This window comes from Brassica napus, chromosome C7 (genome assembly GCF_020379485.1).
Source record: "Brassica napus cultivar Da-Ae chromosome C7, Da-Ae, whole genome shotgun sequence".
NCBI classification, from domain to species: Eukaryota; Viridiplantae; Streptophyta; class Magnoliopsida; order Brassicales; family Brassicaceae; genus Brassica; species Brassica napus.
The window spans coordinates 50,069,374-50,091,020 of record NC_063450.1 but is presented as its reverse complement, the minus strand read 5'-3'; the positions used below and the strand labels follow the sequence as shown (position 1 = coordinate 50,091,020).

Sequence of the window (21,647 nt, the reverse complement as noted above, 5' to 3'; positions counted from 1 at the left end):
TTCTCCGCCGCATTAACAACATCTTTGGAGACCTTAGCCTGCATTCAATAGAAAGATGAAGACTTCTCACCTCGAGCCACAATCAAAGAACCGCGAGAGAGCTTCCATTTACCACCACCGTGCAAACTGAAATAGCCCTCATCATCAAGTCTTCCCGTCGATATCAGATTCATCCTAATATCAGGAACATGCTTAACATCCTTAAGCACCAGCCTAGTACCAAGACTAGTCTCCAAGCAAACATCACCAATGCCAGCAACCTGAGCCATCGCATCATTCCCCATCTTCACAGAACCATAATTACCCGTAGTATAGGTAGAAAACAAATCCCGCTGTGATGTAGCATGAGTAGTAGCTCCACTGTCAATCACCCAACTGGTGTCCTGTCATGCGACATTAATGGCATCACCCTCAAGAAGAATGAGAAACTGATCTTCGGTGAGAGTCACCCGATCCACTTTTTCTTCTTGATTTCCTTGCTGCTTGTTTTTCAACTTCCAGCAATCCTTCTTCATGTGCCCTTTCTTATGACAGAAGTAGCACTCCATATTAGCAAATCTATTAGACTTGCTCCTGCTCCTGTTCTTGTCTCTCTTGGGATCTCTACTTGTACTTCTCCCCCTTGACTCAGTAACAAAGACATCTGAACACGAACTGCTAGCATTCGACTGCCTTCTTGCTTCCTCATTAAGAACACTGTTCTTCACTGAATCCATCGAAATAACACCTTCCGACGCGGAGTTACAAAGAGACATCCTGAAAACCTCCCAAGAGTCCGGTAAAGTACCGAGAAGCCACAGACCGTGAATCTCATCATCAAACTTGATGCCCATATCAGACAACTTGTTGAGTAATCCTTGAAACGCATTCAAGTGATCTGTCATCGGAGTCCCCTCCTGATACCTCAGCTTAATCAACTTCTTGATCATGTACATCTTGTTGTTTCCGGTCTTCCTAGCATATAACTGCTCCAACTTCTTCCACAAAGAACGAGCATCCGTCTCAGTCTCAATATGATGCAACACATTATCATCTACCCACTGCCTTATCAACCCACACACTTGGCGATGCTGCAGCTTCCACTCTTCATCCGTCTTCTTCTCAGGTTTCTGCTCCTCGAAGACTGGAACATGGAATTCTTTAACAAAGAGCAAATCCTCCATCTTGCCCTTCCATAGATGATAGTTAGCACCATTCAAGCTTATCATCCTGCTCATATTTTCCATCTTTCACACAAGCAAATAATAACCCAAAGTTATCAAAACCAAAGCTCTAAAACCAGAAGCTCTGATACCACACTGTTGGGGAAAGTCACACGGCGCAGCGGAAATACTAATGGTCGTGTTCCCCTGACCTTGTGCGAACCTGTGAGGAAAATACTTCGACGATGGCAAGATATCGAAGTTGCGATAACTAAATGAGACACACAATTTTTTACGTGGAAAACCTCCTCGATGTGAGAAGGAAAAACCACGGGACCGTAGTGCACTCAAAAATCCACTATATAAATGGTATGATTAAAACCACGTCCTCCCTGTTCAACAGCCTGAACAGAACAGAGAGTCTAGCTACAAAGAGCTATCTCCAACACAAACAACAACAACAAGAGAGCAACACAAAGCTTCAAAAACCGGCAGCAACCAAACGACCTCAGCTCACAAAGATTCCGGCTTCCAGAAACTAATCCAACCGTACAAATCCAAGATAAACAAGTCGACAATACCTCTGCCAAATTTCAGCTCAATAAGAGAAGATCTCACTGTTGGATTTACCAAACACCCAAGACTGCTCTGCTGAAGAACTATGGCGACCAGCTTCAAAAAAACCCAGACAACAGAAGATCCGACCGTTGAAATCCAAATCTCTTCGGTGAACCTCTAACCCACTGACTGAAGAAGCTTCCCACAAAATATCAGCCCGATCAGGATCCGTTTGACCCTCCAAATCCAGTTTTGAAATCACCTTATGAGTTTTCTCCTTCTCTCTTTTTTTCTCCTTTCTCTCTCTTTTGTTTCTTTTGTCAAAACTCCATTATTGTGTCAAATGCCAAAAGGAAACATTAATTATTTCTTAAGTTCACCCCAATTGGTCCTCTCCTTCTAGGAGGAACCCAACATGTCTTATCACGAGATTATCATATCCACGTTTAGGATTTGATGGAGTTATATTTGTCCTTTCTCCATGCACTATATCATTTTTATTTAGAAAAATAATATTTATTTTTCATAATCTTTTTCGATTATATCTTGAATATTCGATAGACAAAAAAATGAAAGATAATATAACTATCAAAAAATAAAACCAAGTAAATAAAAAATAATAGTTGACACTAGATTTTTTTTCTCATGAGCTGAACCGGTACTGAGATATTAGGGTTTTTTCGAAATAATTTACAAATTTGGAATATATCTTTTTCAAAATTATTTAATATCTCATAAATTTTACAAATAATTTATCTTTAGAAAAACATAAATTTAGAATATATCATTTATTTATATCTAAATTATAATAATATAAAATTCATTCAATTTATTTTTATCATTTTATGAAATTCAATTTATTTTTATCATTTTATGAACTAAAATTTTTATTCACTTTTTATTTTACAATTAATATATATATATATATATATATGATTTTTTTAAGTGGGACCTCTATAAAGTGATGACCCATTCAAATGTTTTATAATAATGTCTACAAACCTGACTCTGCTCACGAGTCTCGAGTTAGAACTTCGAGTTTAGCACACATAGTTTGATTCGCTACTAAGATCAATTCTGAAGCTGGACGACATATTTGAGTGTGGAGATGCGAGTTCTGCTATTTCCAAATGGCATACACACATGCTTGGGAAGCTAACCTTAGAGTTGGTTTTTTCAACCATCTATAATACCATCATCAAGCAAATTATATCACATTTTAATCATGGAAGACAACAACAGATCTTCAGAAAACTACCATTTCACTATTTTTATGCAGTGTTTTAATAATCTGTAATAAAAGAAATGTATATATGAATTCAAGAGTTACTTAAGAGTTGTCTATAAATGGCTGACAAAGAATTTTTGGAAATTGAAACATGACCAGTGGTTTCAAGAACATAACTAGCTATTAAATTAAGGAGTGTGGGACATGCTGTGCATCAGAATTAGATGAGTCAAAATGGGAATTTATTAATGATTTAATTCATTTACTTGATATTTAAGCAACAAGCTTTACAACGAAACACAAGTTTTGTGACAAGATCTAATACATTGAAACCCATTAAAATTGTGGCTTAATAAAAATTGCAGAAAAAAAAAAAAAAAAAGCAACGAGCCCGTTTATCTCAGTTGGTAGATCGCAAGGCCCACGGTGGGCGATTTATTTTACACTTTTTTTTTATTTTAACTAGGATTTCATAATGGGTTTCTTTTCCTGGGCCTAGTTCCCTTTCTCAATTCTGTATGCCCTCTTTTTAGAAAAAAACTAGTCTCACTGCACTCATCTCCACAACTACAAGGTTGGTTTTATTACAGATATATAAGTCGAAAGACGGGCATAAGAACGGACGGGAAAAGCCTAATAATAGCATTGACCCAATCTCTTCGAAAGTCCATAAAATGGGCATCTTTCTAGTTTCTATGACAATAGAATCTTCGCACACTAGATCGACACTTTCACTAATAACATACCAAACTTTGAATTTATACAGATTCGTCACGCATGATCACCATCAAACTGGGCATAATTTTGACGAGGTCGAGGTATGCTGGCCATAGCAGGGATGAAATCTCATAAGTTGTAGTTCACAGTTGTATATCTCATATATATTACATACATTTTTATAAATATTATTTTTACATATAAAATAAAATGAACAACTTAAATCGAATAAGATTAACTTAACATGAAAAACAAATGTTAGACATCAACAATGTTACATTGAACATATTTAATACAAAATATATAAACTAACACAAAAATAAAACTTTCTATAAATTTTATTCGGCATATAAAATTAAATGAACACCTAAGAATCTTTATTAACTAAAATTAAAAAATAATTCACACATCAACAATGTTGCATTAAGAAAATTTAATACAAAATAAAGTAACACAAAAGTTACATGAATATTAAAAATTAAGGTATGTTTTGTAGTTTATATTTTTGTAATATTTTAATATTATTTATAAAATATTAGGAATCTAAACTATGTATACAAATTACTCACGATACACAATGAAAATATATTGATAAAACTACTCACTATAAAATATATTGATAATATATACACTAAGTCCTGATCTATGTTACATTGAAATTAAAAATACGTCGTGGAAAGAGAATCGTATCAAAGCGCATAAGGCAAGATTCTTTGGATACGTGTTGGAATCGTGTGTATATATATATATATTACTTTATAAGACTTATGACTAAAAAATATATAATTAAATTAGAATAAAAATCACTCATTCATTTTTAATAATTTGTACCGATTAAGCTGACTTCATATTCTAATTGTGAAAATAGTAACAATTTATGTTTATTAAAAAATATTATCCAATTAACCAAATTAATTATTTGTAATGTCTCACAAATGATTGATACAATGTGTGAATATATATATGCAAAATCTCTTATAAAAAACTATTGTACATAGAGATAATTTAGAGTATTAGTTTTATTATTTTAATTTTTTTATTCTCTCTAATTTAATACTATTATTTTAGCTTTTATATAAAATAAAAGTATAAAAATAAAATTTTTGAATTTTTTAAACTAAAACTAGATTCCAAAACGGAAACGTAAGTTTTTAACGTAACTTAAAATATTATTTTGAAGCATTATGAAAACGAAATTGCAAATGTTTCTGTTTCTGATTCTAATTTAGAAACGAGAAATAGATGTCTAGTGAAGCTTATGTGCTATATAAATCATGATACAAATAAATTCATGAGTTATTCTTTCACCAACCAATAGAATTTCGTTATTTCATATTCGATACATTTTAGAAAATAAAACAAAATATTGTCAAATTATATTATGTTTTTAAAATAAAAAGGTAAAAAATAAAATAAAATAATAGTAGCTAAGAAAAAAAAAGAAATTTAAAAAATATTTTAAGATCGTCAGCAAAACACTAAACCCTAAATCATAAACCCTAAACCCTTGGATAAATCCTAAACTCTAAATCAAAAACACTACACATTAAACCCTAAAACTTAAATATTAAACCCTAAATCCTTGAGTGTTTTAATGTTTAGTTTTTTTTATTTAGAGTTTATGATTTATCCAAGGGTTTAGGATTTAGGATTTAGGGATTATGATTTAGGGTTTATGATTTATTGTTCTGTTGACGATGTTAAAAATATTTTTTTTGTAATTACTAATTTTTATTTATTATTTGTTTTACTTTTTTATTTTAAAAACATAATATAACTTACAATATTTATTTTTTTTTCTAAAAGATATTAAATATAAAATAACACATTTATATTAGTTGGTGAACATTTCATCTAGGGGGTGAACCCAATAACAAGTTTAAATTGATCAATTCTTATAACATTATTTAGTCTTTTTCACGGAGGTAACTTACCTAAACTTATTTTTGACAAAAAAAAATTAATCGACTAAAATGAAAATCTATGACATTTCTCGTTCAGAAGCTTCAATATTACTTTATTCCTTTTTCCTTTTGGCTCTGTCAACCTGGGATAATCAAAGTTTCTTTGGCAACTTAAAAAAAAATCTTTAATCCTGAGAGTTATTACATAAGATGAGAAAAATCATGACTCGCTGGCTTAGGGTTTGTGAGTACTAAGGAGGGGTAGACCAAGGGGAGACTAAATCATAGAGGGATCTAGTTTACGGCTCGTTCATTCATTTCTCTTTTCGCCAATTTTATTGTGCTTTCCCTCTATACATCTTTTTTTTTTCTTGTACAACTTATTCCTTTGTTCATATCACAGATATTCTTGGTCGGCTTTTTTAATTAGGCCTCCACAGATCTATGTTCTTTTGAAGCGAATCTTGTCAAATTTAGGAAAGGCTTTGTGAGGTTTCTGTATTTTCCCAGATTTTTTGGGAAGTTATATCACCTTGACTTTTTAGTTCATAGCTAATCTACTCTTTATATTCAAGTGAGTTCATTTTCTTTCTGAAAGAAACTAATTTTTCACTTTCTAAAAAAACGTACATCAGATTTAGGGTTTCTTATGGATACTGATTAATCTTGGCAGGAAGATGGTGAGAGGAAAGATCGAGATCAAAAGAATCGAGAACGTGACGAGCAGACAAGTCACGTTCTCCAAGCGTAGGAAAGGTCTCTTGAAGAAAGCTCACGAGCTTTCAGTTCTATGCGATGCTCAAGTCGCAGCCATTGTATTTTCTCAAAAAGGAAGATTATATGATTTCGCAAGCTCCGAGTAAGTATATATCTCATTTGCTAAACTTCTAATCCAATAATCATTAATCATTTATGATGCTTAGCTCTTGCTTAATTACTTCGGTTTGTTTCTTTAGTCAGTAATGTGCAATGCTATTAGTTTTCTCTCTCTCTTTTACAAGATCGTGCTAGAAATTTCTAGATATTTGCAGCTGTTAATTTAATTTTCCCTTCAAGCATTCTCTTTCAAAGTGCTTTGTTTATCTTTAGTCAGACAAGTACTTCTTTTTGAAGTACCATGGAACCTCTCGTTTAATGAAATAACACCTAGTCAAATTAAGTGACTAAATTAAATGTGTATGCTCAAGTTTTCTTCTTCAAGCACGAGCAAGTGATTTAGGGTTTTCCCCAAAAAGAGTTCTTGAACTTTGAACCTAGTATACCTTGGAACTCATGCTGAAACCACTTGACACGTTATTGTAATTATAAAAGAATCTCGGTGATAAACTGGTCATGCCATAGAAAGAAATACATTAAAAGTACAATTCTGCCGTTTTAAGAATAGGAAACGACATGAGGTATGAGACACTATCATGTGGTTTTGTGCCATAGTCTCGAACTTTAGTCCTATAGGTATAGTTGTAAGGATTCTTGAGTGTGTTGCTCTTTTAGAGGTAAATGAATTTCTTACACCAAATCCAAACTAACTGAAAGATCTTAAATTGTGATATGTGTCCCAGTGACCTAGTGTGCAATAATGATTATCAAACCAGAACACTGATCATTAATTATGCCAAACTATAGTATGATATTGTAGCATTTTGGTTAACCGTACTACTACTAATGATCTTCGTCCCCTCTATTAGCAATTGCCAATAATTACATTTGAGTTAGCTTAGATAAGCAACCGAAAATTTTGTAATAACAATGTTCGTTTCATTTTTAGTTTCGAGTTTGCTAATTGATTTGACCATTTAAAGGAAAAGAAAAATGTTAGAACAAACATGTCTCAAAACGTGTATTTAATTTACTAGGACAGATGACTTGAGGCATGACGAGCATTCAGATTAGAACATATGTCTCCAAAAACATGAATTTTGCATGTGTAAATTCTCTTGTTGATCATGATAATGTTTTCGGGATTAATTATATATGGTAATAAATAATAGCGAAGAGGTTCTTGCAAAATTTATACAGCATGCAGAAGATGATGGAGAGATATGATATACATAGGAGCGAGTATTTTGGGGCAGAGAGACTACAAAAACAGCAATTTGTGCAGGAGGTCAAGAACGAAATGGCGAAAACGTTAGACCAGATTGAACTTCTTCAACTTCATTGCCGGTAAGTTTCTGATCTTTAAATAAATAATGTGTACATATGTATCCTTGATATGCATTATATGATAGAATACACACTCCGATAACATCTTAAGGAAACTGATGGGGCAAGATTTGGATTCGTGTTCAGTGGAGGAACTCAAGGAGATAACTATCAAACTTGAGAAAAGCCTCACTATTGTAAGATCAAGAAAGGTATGATTCTCAGGATTACAATCGTTATATATGTTGTCATAATGTGTTGAACAAAAATGTGAGACGTTGAAATTGAAATCATGAGCTTATTCCGGATTCTATAATCTTAGCAGGCTAAGTTAAATGAAGATACGATAGAGAAACTAAAAGCAGAGGTAAATATTACTAATTAGTTTAATTGTATCGTAATCAACTAGCTCGTGTTTTCATTTTATTCATACATGTTATTTCTAATTCTCCTTGTGAATAATTTGGTCACTTTACTCCATTAGATTTCAGGAGAGAAAGAAGTCTTGAACGAGACAAGTAGTCTACAACAAATGGTACACATAAACATATACATAATCCAAGGATATGCATTACTTCATTAATGCACAAGCATAAACTTTAAATTCGGACCTTATAGTTTTCCTCTCTTAAATATTGAATTTCTCTTTTGTCAAAAAAAAAAAATAAAAAATATTGAATTTCTTCTTCCATGTAATTTAGGAATACATGTTATCATTTCAGTTTGAAGAACCAACCTTGTGGATGCACTCGAGGAGTCTAGAGAGTGAGATGAGTGGACCATCATGTGGTTATGGAAACATGAACATATCGGATGTCAAAACTGAGTTGTCCATCGGATTGCCTGAAAGTCGTGAGTGAGTGAGTGCACCTTTCGAAAGTTTTTTTTTTTTTTTGTCAAGTCACCTTTGGAAAGTCTAGTGTGATGATTTATTCGTGTACCTTAATCAACTTGTTCTTGTTTTCATATTATCCTGACATGTATATTTCAAATTCTGGATGTTGAATCGATTCTGTATGCATAGATTCAAAAGAAAAGTAGTGTATAAGAATTATCTACTATATTGTTCTTTCTTCCTTTGTTTTTCTTACTTGGCTGAAAATTCGAATCTTTTGTTATATAATAGTGTTATAATATATAACTAGATTTTGATCCGCGCAGACGCGCGGGTGTATATTTTGAAAAATATGTTGATATTTGTTTTCCATGTAATTATTAGGGTTTTACAAAATGAATCCAAGGAACAGAACCGATACCGATCCGAAAATATAGTACCAAACCCTAACATAAATTGATTAAATATTTGAATTATTCAAAATTTTGTTATTTAGAGAACCAAATCTGATCCGAACCGAAGTATTCGGGTACCCGAATTTATCTAAAAATAGATTTATATACATATATATTAATTATTATTAGATTTAACGTATATTAAACATTAAGAATGATACTTTTAAATTGGTTTAAATACTTGAAAATATATATATAGATAGTCAAAAGTAAATATCTGCAATAGTTAAAGTATACTCAAATCACCAAAAATACTTAAAATAATTATTGATTATGTATCCAAAATTTTAAATCAAGCCAATTGATATGTTAAGCTTAGGTATTCTGACATATGTTATTTAAATTTATAGGTAATATATTATTTTATTTATAGATTTTGAGAAATTTAAAATAGATAATGATTTAAAACGTTTAAAATAATTTAAATGGGTTATCCAAACGCGAACCAAACACTCAAAGATCTGAATCAAACTCAAACCAAAATTTAGAAATATCCTAACAGGGCTTAAATCTTTGACCCCGAAAACCCGAAACACAAACCGATCAGAACCAAACCCGTATGGGTACCCGAAATCCCATCCCTAGTCATTATTATATATCGTATATTGTCATCATATAATTAATCGTATTTTATACGTACCATCATATAAGTAATCATATAATTAATAGTATTTTATACGTACCATCATATAAATAATTACATATATTATATTTTTAAAACTTAATATGAAATATAAAAACCATAATTTGAGTTGGTATTTCAAATTGGGCTTTGTATTGTATTTTATTATATATATTGACAACATTTTTTTTATAATGGTTATTGAAAATTTTTTTTAGTAAAAATCTATTTTTGAATATATGTATTATTTTTAATCAATTTTTGATATAAATTAACTTTAAATTATTATTTTGATTTGAAATATGTGTTTAAAGTTTAAATTTTGTTTTCTGGTTAGTTTAGAAAAAAAAAGTTTTAGACAATTAGATTGGCTCATTTTCGTATATTTTAAAACTGGTCCAAATAGATAGTTTCTTATAATATGATGAACTTTTAATTTTTATTAATAACATAAGCCTATTATTTTTTTTCTTAGTAATACTATCCTTGTTTCCAAACAAAATTAATTTTTTTTTAAAAGACTACAATCCATGTTTCCAAACACTCCAAATTTTTTTAATAGTCCTATTTAAATCTCCAAACACTCCAATTTTGTACTTGAGTTTTAATAATATAGATATTATTTGCGTTGATTTTTAATACTAATAATAATATCGATAGCTAGAAAGACAGATAACAATGCTTTCGTACTGAAGTCCTGCACTTTCTTTTTGGATTTTTCAAGTTTTGAACTTTACAAATTCAAAGAAGTTAAGGTAGTAACCTTTGTTTCATGGGAACAGTGATAGCCTGATAGGTAGTTACAAACATGGCCACATGTTCCAAACGTTTTTGTATGCGTAAAAGAATCGCAGAGCTTCAGTATCTTTGAATTTACTAGGACTTGTCAATGTTTACTATTCTTTGCTCAAGAGTCATAGCCTCAACTTCTCTTTTTTTTCTTTCATCGGCTCAACCTTGCTCTTAACCATTTCTTTTTACTATTTTATTTATATTTTATACACACTTTTTCTTAATAATCAAAGAATCTCATGCCAAATCTCATACTAATCCCCGTAATCTAATGACGACGTATGGAACAATGGTCTACATACTCATATATTAACTCGATATCTATATAGGTTAACATCCCTTAGTTACATAATAGTATGAAAAAATCTTTGCACACACTTTATATTTAAATATTTCCATATTGAGACGCTAATATAGATTGATTAAGTATGAGATTGGTTGCTATAAGTGAGTCTGCCTTAGTTTTTGTGGCATATATATATTACATGATTCTTGTCTCGTTTGTCCTTTTTATCAAATAGTAATATATTTTTATGACATAAACCCCATACTTAAACAGCGAGGACCCCCTTTCAGCCTCATTAATTGAGGATGGAGTAATGTCCTTTTCTAAGAAAAAAACAGATCTATTTGAGATCATATATGCCCCCAGTTTATAGTGTGCTTAGGTAAGAGATCAATCTCTCTTTTCTCCACCTAATAATGCCAGAGACAAAAAAATGAAAAGTATGCACATGTTTTAGTGGATCAATAAGAGGATTTTAATTGGAACTACTATTTGCGACAAAAACACATGTCTAATGGTGTCCTTTATAGTTCAGGCATTGTTGGGTCCTTCAGTATCCTACTCATCACTCTCTCCTCTATCTCCCGTAGCAATTAAGGAGATAATACTTAGCACATCAAACACACAGACACACACAAACAAATTTAGTCGTCCCCACCTTAATTTGTAGCAGCCCTTCTTAGTTGTTAGTACTTCTTTGTCCCCCGGTTTAGCTCAAGTGTATTAGAAACTACTATATAGTAAAAGATGGCTCTAGTTTATGAAAGGGAAATGGGAATGGACACTACCATTTGCACCTTGAGCCCGACCATGCTCTTCTCTCCTCTCTAATTCATCAGTTTCTTCTTTTGCAAACCCCATGAGCGGGCTCCTTCACTTAGCCATGACGATCCAAACTCAGATAATTAAACTAGAATTCTTTGCAATCAAAGCATGAATTTACTCTTTAAAGGAAATGAGTCCTTTAAGTTATATGGCTTATAACAGTTAAGTATGTAGAATTCTTTAAGTTCATCCAGGAAAGCAAAAAAAAAAGCACTTATTCTTTTTGCACTCTTGTTATTAATTTACATACAACTTTTGTCATCAGGTGTAAGTAATTTTAAAAGTAGACACTCAAATAGAAGTTTTTTTTGTTTGGTTCGTGCACGGAATGTAAAGTAAATGTTGGCCTCCTGATTCTATGAAACTTTCTTATCTTTGAGTCCCGTTTTTATTACTTTCCCATCGTTTCTTTTGCCCATTGTTTTTCCTATTTATATAAGTTGTCACGAGAATCACGACTTGTTAAAAAGAAAGTTGGGTTCTAATTATAGAATATGCATGGCCAATCCACCTCAAAAGACAGAAACATTGATTTAACATGTAGCGAATAGCTTTTGCACTACATTTCTACAGCCAAGCAGACACAAAATTAAATAACAATGTGGAACAAACACTTCTCATATAAAGCCAAGGAACCTTGGGAAGCTCTTACGTCCTGCCAACCATAAAAACAAACCTCCACCTAAAGGATCCACAGTGTTTTGTTTTGTAAATATTCTCTCCGTTTCTAAATGTAATTAGTTTTAGCAAAAAATGTTTGTTTCACAATATAATTAGTTTACATATTTCAATGCATCTTTTTCATTTATTGGATATTGTGTGACCAATGAAATAATATTAGATTTTTAATAATTGGTTGAATTAATTGGTTAAATAATATATTCTTTTAAATAATAAATTTCTAAATATTCGTGTTTTTAAGTAAAACTACTTACAATTAAAAACAGAGAGAGTATTATCTTAGTTATATTAATCACTCCAGTTCCCCATATACAGACAATCTTGTATTTTGTCTGAACACGACTAGGCGGTCTAAATTATAATCACGTCAATTTGATCTACCATGAGTTATACAACTTATACTTATATTTAAAGAGATCCGTTTAGCTTTATAAGCCGTTTCAAATGGATGTACAAAAACTGAAGATATATGAGTATTATTTTTCATACAAATATTATTAATCAAAATAAACTAAAAATAGTTATTCTAGAGAATTTTTATTCGTATTGCTCCAATAGTTTTATATCACGAGATTTAAGATTGAGACGTTTATTTTATTTTTTTGACGAGCCGTTTATGAATATTTATGGTGGAGTTAGGATTGTATTGTATTGTATTAAAAAAGACAAATATGAATGAAAGTAAGTTTGTGTTAAAAAAAGTTAGGATATCTTCATTGGTGAATTATATTAATATTTAATTATTATTTTTTGAAAAATTAAGAGATTTATGTCAGAATTTTTCATTTGAGAAATTTCCACATAGAAAAATTAATATTGATATAATTAGTGAGAAATTCACCAACGTAGATGATTTTTTCACTATATGTTATGGATTCTCTATTAAACCATCGTTGTATTTTCAAGTGTTGTAAAATTAAATTCTCTCAATAAAATAAATAATGTTCGAGTCGATAAAAAAATTAAGACGATAATATATAATTTTTTGTAAAGCTTTATTTTAAAATCTATCTTATCAAAGTACATACGACGAATTCTCTTCTTCCAAAGAAACTTATTAAGTATTATAAAACAAAAATTGAAGCAGTATTATACGACTTAAATGCTTGCTTATTATATAAAGACTCCAAGGACCCTTGGATCCCGTATTGCCTAGCAAGACTCACTTACTCATCAACGAAAGATTTATCAAAAATGGTGAGCTGCGTAACAACATCTCCACAGGAAGAAGACACACCAAAACTAGACCTTGGTAACATTCAGAGACCACCAATCTTCAACCCTTCAATGCTTAACCTCCAAGCCACTATCCCAAACCAATTCATTTGGCCTGACGATGAAAAACCTTGCACCGAAGCTCCCGAGCTTGACGTTCCCCTCATCGATCTCCAAAACTTTCTCTCTGCTTCCTCTTCTCCCTCCGCCACTTTAGAAGCTTCTAGGCTCATCTCCGAGGCATGTAGCAAGCACGGCTTCTTCCTAGTGGTCAATCACGGCATCAGCGAAGAGCTTATATCAGATGCTCATGAATGCATGGCCCGCTTCTTCGATATGCCTCCCTCCGAGAAACAAAAGGTTCAGAGAAAACCCGGCGAGAGTTGTGGCTACGCAAGCAGTTTCACCGGCCGCTTCTCCACCAAGCTTCCATGGAAGGAAACCCTTTCTTTCCGGTTCTGCGACGACAAGAACAGCCCAAACACTGTTCAAGATTACTTCTGCGATGCGTTGGGACATGAGCTTGAGCCACTTGGGTAAAAGTTAAAACATAGCAATAAACTATAATAGAGAAAGAAAACAAAAACATCTAACCTTTAACATGTCTTCTGTCCTTTCCTCCTCTGCTTTTTCGTCCTTTAAAAGAAAGTTAAAAACAGAGCAAAAACCCGGTTTATTCTATACCAAACCGTTAACAACCACTGTACCGTGACATTAGAAGACTTATGTTATTATTTGGTTTGTGTTTACAGGAAGGTGTATCAAGAGTACTGTGAGGCAATGAGTTCCTTGTCACTGAAGATCATGGAGCTTCTAGGGCTAAGTTTAGGCGTATCTCGAGACTACTTTAGAGAGTTTTTCGAAGAAAATGATTCGATTATGAGACTGAACTACTACCCTCCATGTCAAAAACCAGATCTTACATTAGGAACAGGACCTCATTGTGATCCAACTTCTCTCACCATCCTTCACCAAGACAATGTTAATGGTCTTCAAGTCTTTGTCGAAAATCAATGGCGCTCCATTAGTCCCAACCCCAAGGCCTTTGTGGTCAATATAGGCGACACTTTCATGGTAACCATCTAAACAAAAAATAAATATTTATTGGTTAGATATATATTAACATTGGCTAGGTATCGGTATATACCAAATCTCGTTTTGTAGGCTCTATCGAACAATAGATACATGAGCTGCTTGCACCGGGCGGTGGTGAACAGCCAGAGCGAGAGGAAATCACTTGCCTTCTTCTTGTGTCCGAATAAAGACAGAGTAGTGAAGCCACCAAGAGAGCTTTTGGACAGCAACGCACCAAGGAGATACCCTGACTTCACTTGGTCTATGTTGCTTGAGTTCACCCAGAAACACTATAGAGCAGACATGAACACTCTCCAGGCCTTCTCAGATTGGCTTATACCAAGAAGCCCATCAAATAAATAAAATAACATATCTGTCGTTGCTTTGTTAGTTACTATGTTCTTTATATGGTAAGAGATCAATAACACAGTTTAGCACTTCATTTATTTTATTGATTACATACGACTACTAGACAAATCAAGAAGATATAAGATCAACCTATCAAGATTATAACGAAGATATATATAGGGAGATAGGAACATTTTGGGTCTAATAGCAGTTTTAGGGAAGCATGAAGGAGAACTGATACAGAAACAGTGAACACATCAATGCCTATGTGCACCATGCATCATCTGGGAGCTTCATCAGAAGAAATTAAAACATATGGGCCACCATTACGTAAGAATGATTTCTTTCTCACAGCCATAAGACCCCCAACTCCGAAGTGATAGTTGGATTTGTTCTGTAGCTCAAAGTAATCACATGAATTTGCTTTCATCTATTAATTAAATATTCCATGCAAAAATGATACAACTCTAGTTTGTAATTGCTTACAGTGAGAAAACTTCAATATATATAAACACTAGGGTAAACCCGCCCTACGGGCGGACGGAGGAGTAAAATTATATTACAAATTTATTTTAAATTTTATTTTAATTTTAACTTCAAATAGAATTAAGGATCATATTTTTTTACATCAATTTCGCCTAAGTATTTTGTTCTTTATTTTAAAAGTTATAAACTTGTCTAGTTATAATAATTTTTTAAAATATAATTATTTATTTTCTCTCAGTGTTTATTTTAGTTTAAATATACCAATAAGTTACATAGATATTTAAATTTGCAACTAGAGTTAATAGAGTTATTTTCTCTTAGGTATATATTTGTTTCATGTATTAATTTTTTTTCTTCTTTCCACATTTCTTCTAAAACTAATGATTATGCAGTATAAAGAAAAACTTATTCATTATAATTAAAAATATTTTAAGACAGATAAATAGATAATATGAAACTCTCATTACCACTTATACATATACATGTTTATTAGAATCTTATACATTATTATATATGAAAAAGAATTTACCCATTATAATTTGATTAGAATTTTTGAAATAAATATTACTGACTAACTTATAAAATATAATTCTTACAATAATTTTATTATACATAATTAGATTATTGTATATTGATTGTACTTTATTATTGAATAAAATTATTTCTTGTAAATTAATGTCTACTAATTTGCAACCCTTAAAAAAATTGTAATTTTATTAGGAGATCCCCAAGCTGGTAATTTTCTCTAACTTAAGAACATAAAAAAACGAAAGTCAATAGCTTAAAACCCTTGTAGCCAAACCAGTTTCCCACACATTAGCTACTGTGTTGTTGAAAAAATTTCATTTAATATCGAGTACAATGTAGAGCTGCAATGTGATATAACCTACAATGTGATGTACATGTTATTGCAAAATGTGGCACGCTATGGAATCCACAGTATCACCTCTTCATCCCAGTCTCTCTATTCCTTTGTTAAATCAATTTTAAGAAATTTAGAAAATCAGCACAACAAACCTGAATATATTGTTGCATACGTTAACCTTCTCCATGAATGAAGAGTTTTGTTACTAAACTCATGTATAGCATGGGACTAGGAGCAGTAAATAAGAGAAAATATAATAGAATAGAGAATTGCAAGAATCATATTCATCAATGTTCATTGATCTCTAGATTCAGGTGTCACTTTATTAAACATAAGAGAACACTTACCCTTCCAACAATCTAAAACTGACTATTTAGTTTGATTTCACTGATGCTCACTGTCTTGTCACTCCTTGCATTGATTTGCGACTTCTCTTGGTTATAGTGTATATATTGAGATTTGCTTTGAGGTTTAAGCATTCAAGAAAGCTGAGAAAAGAGATACTATAAATTGCAGGGCCAACCAAAAAAAATATTATATGATGAATGAGGGATGTACTTATTATCACTCTGAAGAGAATCACTTTGAACTAACTGAAGAGGCTAATTCATGCAACATGTCAAGTAAAAGAGAACTTATGAGTTTATATTCGCTTTAGCTGAAAGTCTCCTAAAGATCTCGTGCAACAAATTCACATTACCATGAATTCTCTGCAACACAATATAAATAGGTCAATTATCAACAACTGTTGGGAAATTAATAAAGGCCGAAGTAGTGGACTTTATATATATCCAAAGTAATTTATTCTATGACAAAAGAACTTTAGAACAAACTAAAAGATATACAAAAATATTTTCTAAACTGAAATCAAGAGTAATTATTTGTAGAAATCGACTGAGAGGAAGTTCCAGACCTATGAGAGAGATGCTCCAAATCCGTTCATATTTGAACTGGATTTTGAATTGTGAGAGAAGGTTCTTCGATTTCTTGTTTACTTCGTTGGATTAAGCAACATGACCTGTTAGTGAGGTGCAGGTCTAGATGGATGCTCGCTTTCTCTTTAAGATCGTGATGAGAAGCGGTGGATCCGGCGAGCTACGGGGAGCGGGTCACCACACAGAAGCGGGAGCCAGCGTTGCTCCTTCCAGGTGAGGATCCCGTTTGAGGACAGTGGGGAAGGTGTGTAGGATTTTCGGTTTCGGGATTTTGCGGAGTGAAGTCGCTCAGTGCTCCGTCGCGGTTCGTAGATTTGACGGTGAGTTAAGAAGGTTAGTGCTGGTCGCTTTCCCCGATGTTCTTTTCACATCTAAGGTGATGTTGACGGTGTTCTAAGACCATCATTAACACAGGGTTCTTAGTGCATGGTTCTTAGCAGAATATAAGATCCCGACTCTTAACTTTTAACTGAAAAAGTTAAGAGTCGGCTCTTAAATCTCTTATTTAAGAGCCGACTCTTAGCATTTTCAGTTAAAAATTAAGAGTCAGATTCTTATATTCCGCTAAGAGCCCCGTCGTAAGAACCCCCGTTAATGATGCTCTAAAGGAAGAAGTTCAGGCGCCCGCGCCTCCGTAGAACAAAGAGGAGAGACGCGTCATTAGAATTAGGGCTAACGACAATGGCCATCGGGCTGCATACAACTATAAGCCCATCAGATTACAGAATAAATGAAGTGATGCGTTTTGTGGAAGCGGGACACGTGTCGACCTGAGAAAGCTCAACTTATCTATGCGGCATCTTATGCGGCATCCTATGCGGCTTGGATTAATATCTAAGAAATAAACACTATACACCGATGTCACATGTAACATGATGTTTATTTAGGCTCTTTGCTAAACAGAACAAATGGGATCAGCTTTTACATGTGATTATCGTTAGCAAATTAACAATCTTGGATAGATCCAATATTTTAATTTCAATCTTTTCACCATCTGATCTTTTAAAACATTGAGCAGATATCTAAGAAAAGTAACTTTCACATCAATTCAAATCAGGTCCATCATACAGGTTACTTAAAAACATAATACATGTTTTTGTACATTTTACAATATCATATCAGCTTAATTTGCTAAGACAGATCCTTCACACCACAGGAGATCATCGCTAAGACAATCACAGCTATCAAGGAATGGGAAGCAGCTCAGCAGAAGAAACCACCGCCAAGTACATCTCTATGTCGCCCTCCTCTGATTTGCGACTGCCCCGACTCGACTGTCCTCTGCTACACCGACGCTGCGTGGAAATCAGACACAAAGAACGCCGGACTTGCGTGGATCTTCACTGATCTAGCGACCCAGGAGATCAATCGGAACTCGGCGACACAAGACTCTGTCTCCTCCGCACTGATGGCAGAAGCCCTAGCTATACGAGGTGCTCTCTTACATGCAACCTCCCTCCACTACACCAATATCTGGATCCGTTCAGACTCCAAGTGCTTATCCAAGCAACCAACTCGAGAAGACAATCGGTAGTGGGGCTGCTGATACTCTGGCCAAGGTCCGTTTGTCTACCCTCCTATCAAACTTGGGGATTTAAGGCTTCCTCTGTCTAATATTAATCTTTGGTTGTTCAAAAAAAACCCAGCTTAATATGCATAAACTCTATAAATTAAAGAGAACGTGACGCTGCTCAAGAGAAGTTTCTCCATAACAGAAACTGAAAAGAACAAAACTAAAGGCAAAAATCAGATAAAATAAAATTAAAAATGGAAAAAAAGCAAAGAGAATGCTATTTCAATTGATCTGAAAAAAAAAAACAATGCTATTTCAATTATTCAAAGTAGAGAAGATCCATGTTGCTCTATCTATTCAAATCCATTCACTTAATGGACTAGCTTTCCTATGCTTTGTCTTCTTCTCCAACTCACCCTCATTCTTTTAAGAGAAATAAAAGAAAATCTTGTATATATATAATGTTTGATTGAAATGGACGCATTATCCTGATTGGATTCTTATAAATTTCAATGTCTCAGAATATTATATAATGTTTGTTTGTTATATGGCTAAAGAAACTCTTGTATATAAGAGCTACAGTGTAAGCTACTGTAAACAGTAAAGTATAATTAGAAAATTGTATTTACAGAAGAACTTGTGAAGAAAACTATACATGTAATTCACATGAACGAACACAAAGATATGTTTTCACATTTGCATTTGATCATAGAACCTTTTAGAATCCGCTATATATATGACGATTAATCTTCAAGAATGATGGATTGGGAAGGTGTAAGATCGTTTCTAGATGATAATCTATTGACAATTGAAATACCTAAAATGGGATAACTCATAACTATGTGTCCGAATCTCTATAAACATTGTAAAGTGTATAGGACCCCATACGCACGAAGAAAATGATACACGACTTTTAAGTGGATTCGCACAAAGGAATTACCCGCCTTTTTGGGTGGACGTATCGCTAATGCATGGGCTTTTAGTAATATGAGAATCCACTTATATTTTATAAGGCTGGTGGCCCAACCGTCCGTTTTAAATCTGAACCTATCCGTTTATGTAGCTGCTCATTGGGATACATTCTCTCCGACATGTGCCAACGTAATACGACTACATGCAATTATTTTGAAACTATAGCTGGAAAAATCTTATAGTATTTAATTTTTAGATTAACAAAGAAATTTATATAAAACTAACACAAAATAATAAATGGAATAGTCTACTACCGATTGGTTAATAGCAACCTAGTTAAGTTATAAAAACTAGTTAGGAATTAAGGTTTATATGTGTGTCTGCTTTCACATTAGTCCTTAATTTATAGAACCTTCTGGAATCATATATATGAATATGATGACTGTCACCCAAAAATCAATGATTTGATTGGTAAGCGATCGTCCTTTATTGATAATCTATTGACTACTGAACCACAAAAAAGATCGGATCATTTCATATATATCTGAATCTCTGGGACATGCACCAACACATTGAGAAGTACATGCATGATCTTACGTGAAGATGTGTTTGGCTACAAATCAGTTTCGTATAATTTAAGAGGTTAAATTTAACCCCCACAAGAACCGGGACCGGATCTAGACACAGTCCAATAAAACATTGGTCTTGGTTTTAGAAGTTTTTACATAAGTACCGGTTTCCAAATTATGAAAAAAATATTTTTTTAACTAAAATTTTAAGAAATGTTTCAAACCACCCTTCCAAATCTCATATCCAGCACTGACACAAACACACACAAATAAAATAAAACACTTCTGAGTTCTAAAGCTAAAAAAATATGTTACACATATTAGCTAGGCTTTCTCAGATTTGATCTTAATTGTTGTGGTTCACCAATAGATCCTTGTACAAACTTAATCCTCTATCAAAATAGTCAATTGGAAATATATATAAAAATTATCAATTTTAATAGCTTACTAGATTTTGACCCGCACGTCCGCGCAAATATATTTTTCAAAAATATGTTGCTATTTGTTTTTATATCACTATTTAGGATTGGGCAAACAACTCGAATCCGAAGAACCGAACCGATTTCGATCCAAAAAAGTAGTACTCAACTCGAATCAAAATTAATTAAATATCTGAATTATTCAGAATTTTGGTATTTAGAGAACCGAAACCTTATTCGATCCGAACCAAAGTATTTCAGATATTTGGATGTATCTGAAATAGATTTATATAATTATATATATTAATTATTTTTAGATTTAATGTACATAAAAACATCCATATATATGATACTTTTAAGTTGGTTTAAATACTTAAAAATATATACAAATAGTCAAAAATAAATATCTAAAATAGTTAAAGTATACTCAAAACACCAGAAATACTTAAAATAATTATTGATTCTCTGTCCAAATATTTAAACCAAACCAATTTATATGTTAAGTTTAGACACTCTAACATACGTTATTCAAATTTATATGTAATATATTATTTTTTTTTTAGATTTTGGGAAATTTAGAGTATATAATGAATTTTAAAAAATTAAAAAATGTTTAAATGGGTTATTCTAATCCAAATCAAACCCGCAAAGATATGAACCGAACCCAGACCGAAATTTAGAAATATCCAAATGGGGCTGAAATATTTGATCCCAAAAACCCGAAACCCAAACAGACCCGTCCCAAACCCGAATGAGTACCCGAACGGGTACCCGAACGCCCACCCTTAGTCACTATTATATATCATATATGTGTCATCATATAACTAATCGTATTTTATAAGTATCATCGTACAAGTAACCATATAATTATTAGTATTTTATACGTACCATCATATAATTAATCACATATATTATACTTTTAAAATTTTATGTGAAATATAAAAATCATAATTTAAGTTGGTGTTTGAAATTAAGCTTTGTATTGTATTTTTATTATATATATTGAAAAAAATTATAATGGTTATTTGAAAATATTTTAGTAAAAATCAATTTTTAAATATATGTATATTTTTGAATAAATTTTTGATATAAATCAGTTTTAAATTATTATTTTGATTTGAACT

At 32.4% G+C, this 21,647-nt stretch overlaps 2 protein-coding genes and 1 long non-coding RNA gene across 4 annotated transcripts; 2 read left to right on the top strand and 1 right to left on the bottom strand.

The window, feature by feature from the left end:
• Positions 1–6,226: 6,226 nt before the first annotated feature.
• LOC106407545 (MADS-box protein AGL71-like) lies at positions 6,227–8,551 on the top strand. Its single transcript, XM_022705610.2, has 6 exons — positions 6,227–6,408; positions 7,566–7,712; positions 7,804–7,903; positions 8,017–8,058; positions 8,176–8,226; positions 8,414–8,551. Exons 1-6 carry the CDS (start codon positions 6,227–6,229, stop codon positions 8,549–8,551), a joined length of 660 nt encoding a protein of 219 aa, XP_022561331.1.
• A 4,626-nt stretch (positions 8,552–13,177) lies between these two features.
• Positions 13,178–14,922, top strand: LOC106408444 (gibberellin 20 oxidase 1-like; the record flags this gene model as incomplete). Its single annotated transcript, XM_022706052.2, has 3 exons — positions 13,178–13,938; positions 14,155–14,476; positions 14,567–14,922. Coding segments are annotated over 3 exons (1,356 nt in total), but the record flags the coding sequence as incomplete, so codon positions are not given.
• A 1,491-nt stretch (positions 14,923–16,413) lies between these two features.
• On the bottom strand, positions 16,414–20,822 carry LOC106409781. 2 transcript variants are annotated; one of them, XR_001282180.3, is made up of 3 exons: positions 17,089–20,791; positions 16,734–16,885; positions 16,414–16,663 (listed from the first exon to the last, which is right to left on the bottom strand). It is a non-coding gene; the product is annotated as an uncharacterized LOC106409781 (long non-coding RNA). The 2 variants fall into 2 exon arrangements; XR_007326302.1 differs by having other exon boundaries at positions 16,414–16,885; positions 17,089–20,822.
• Positions 20,823–21,647: the final 825 nt, after the last annotated feature.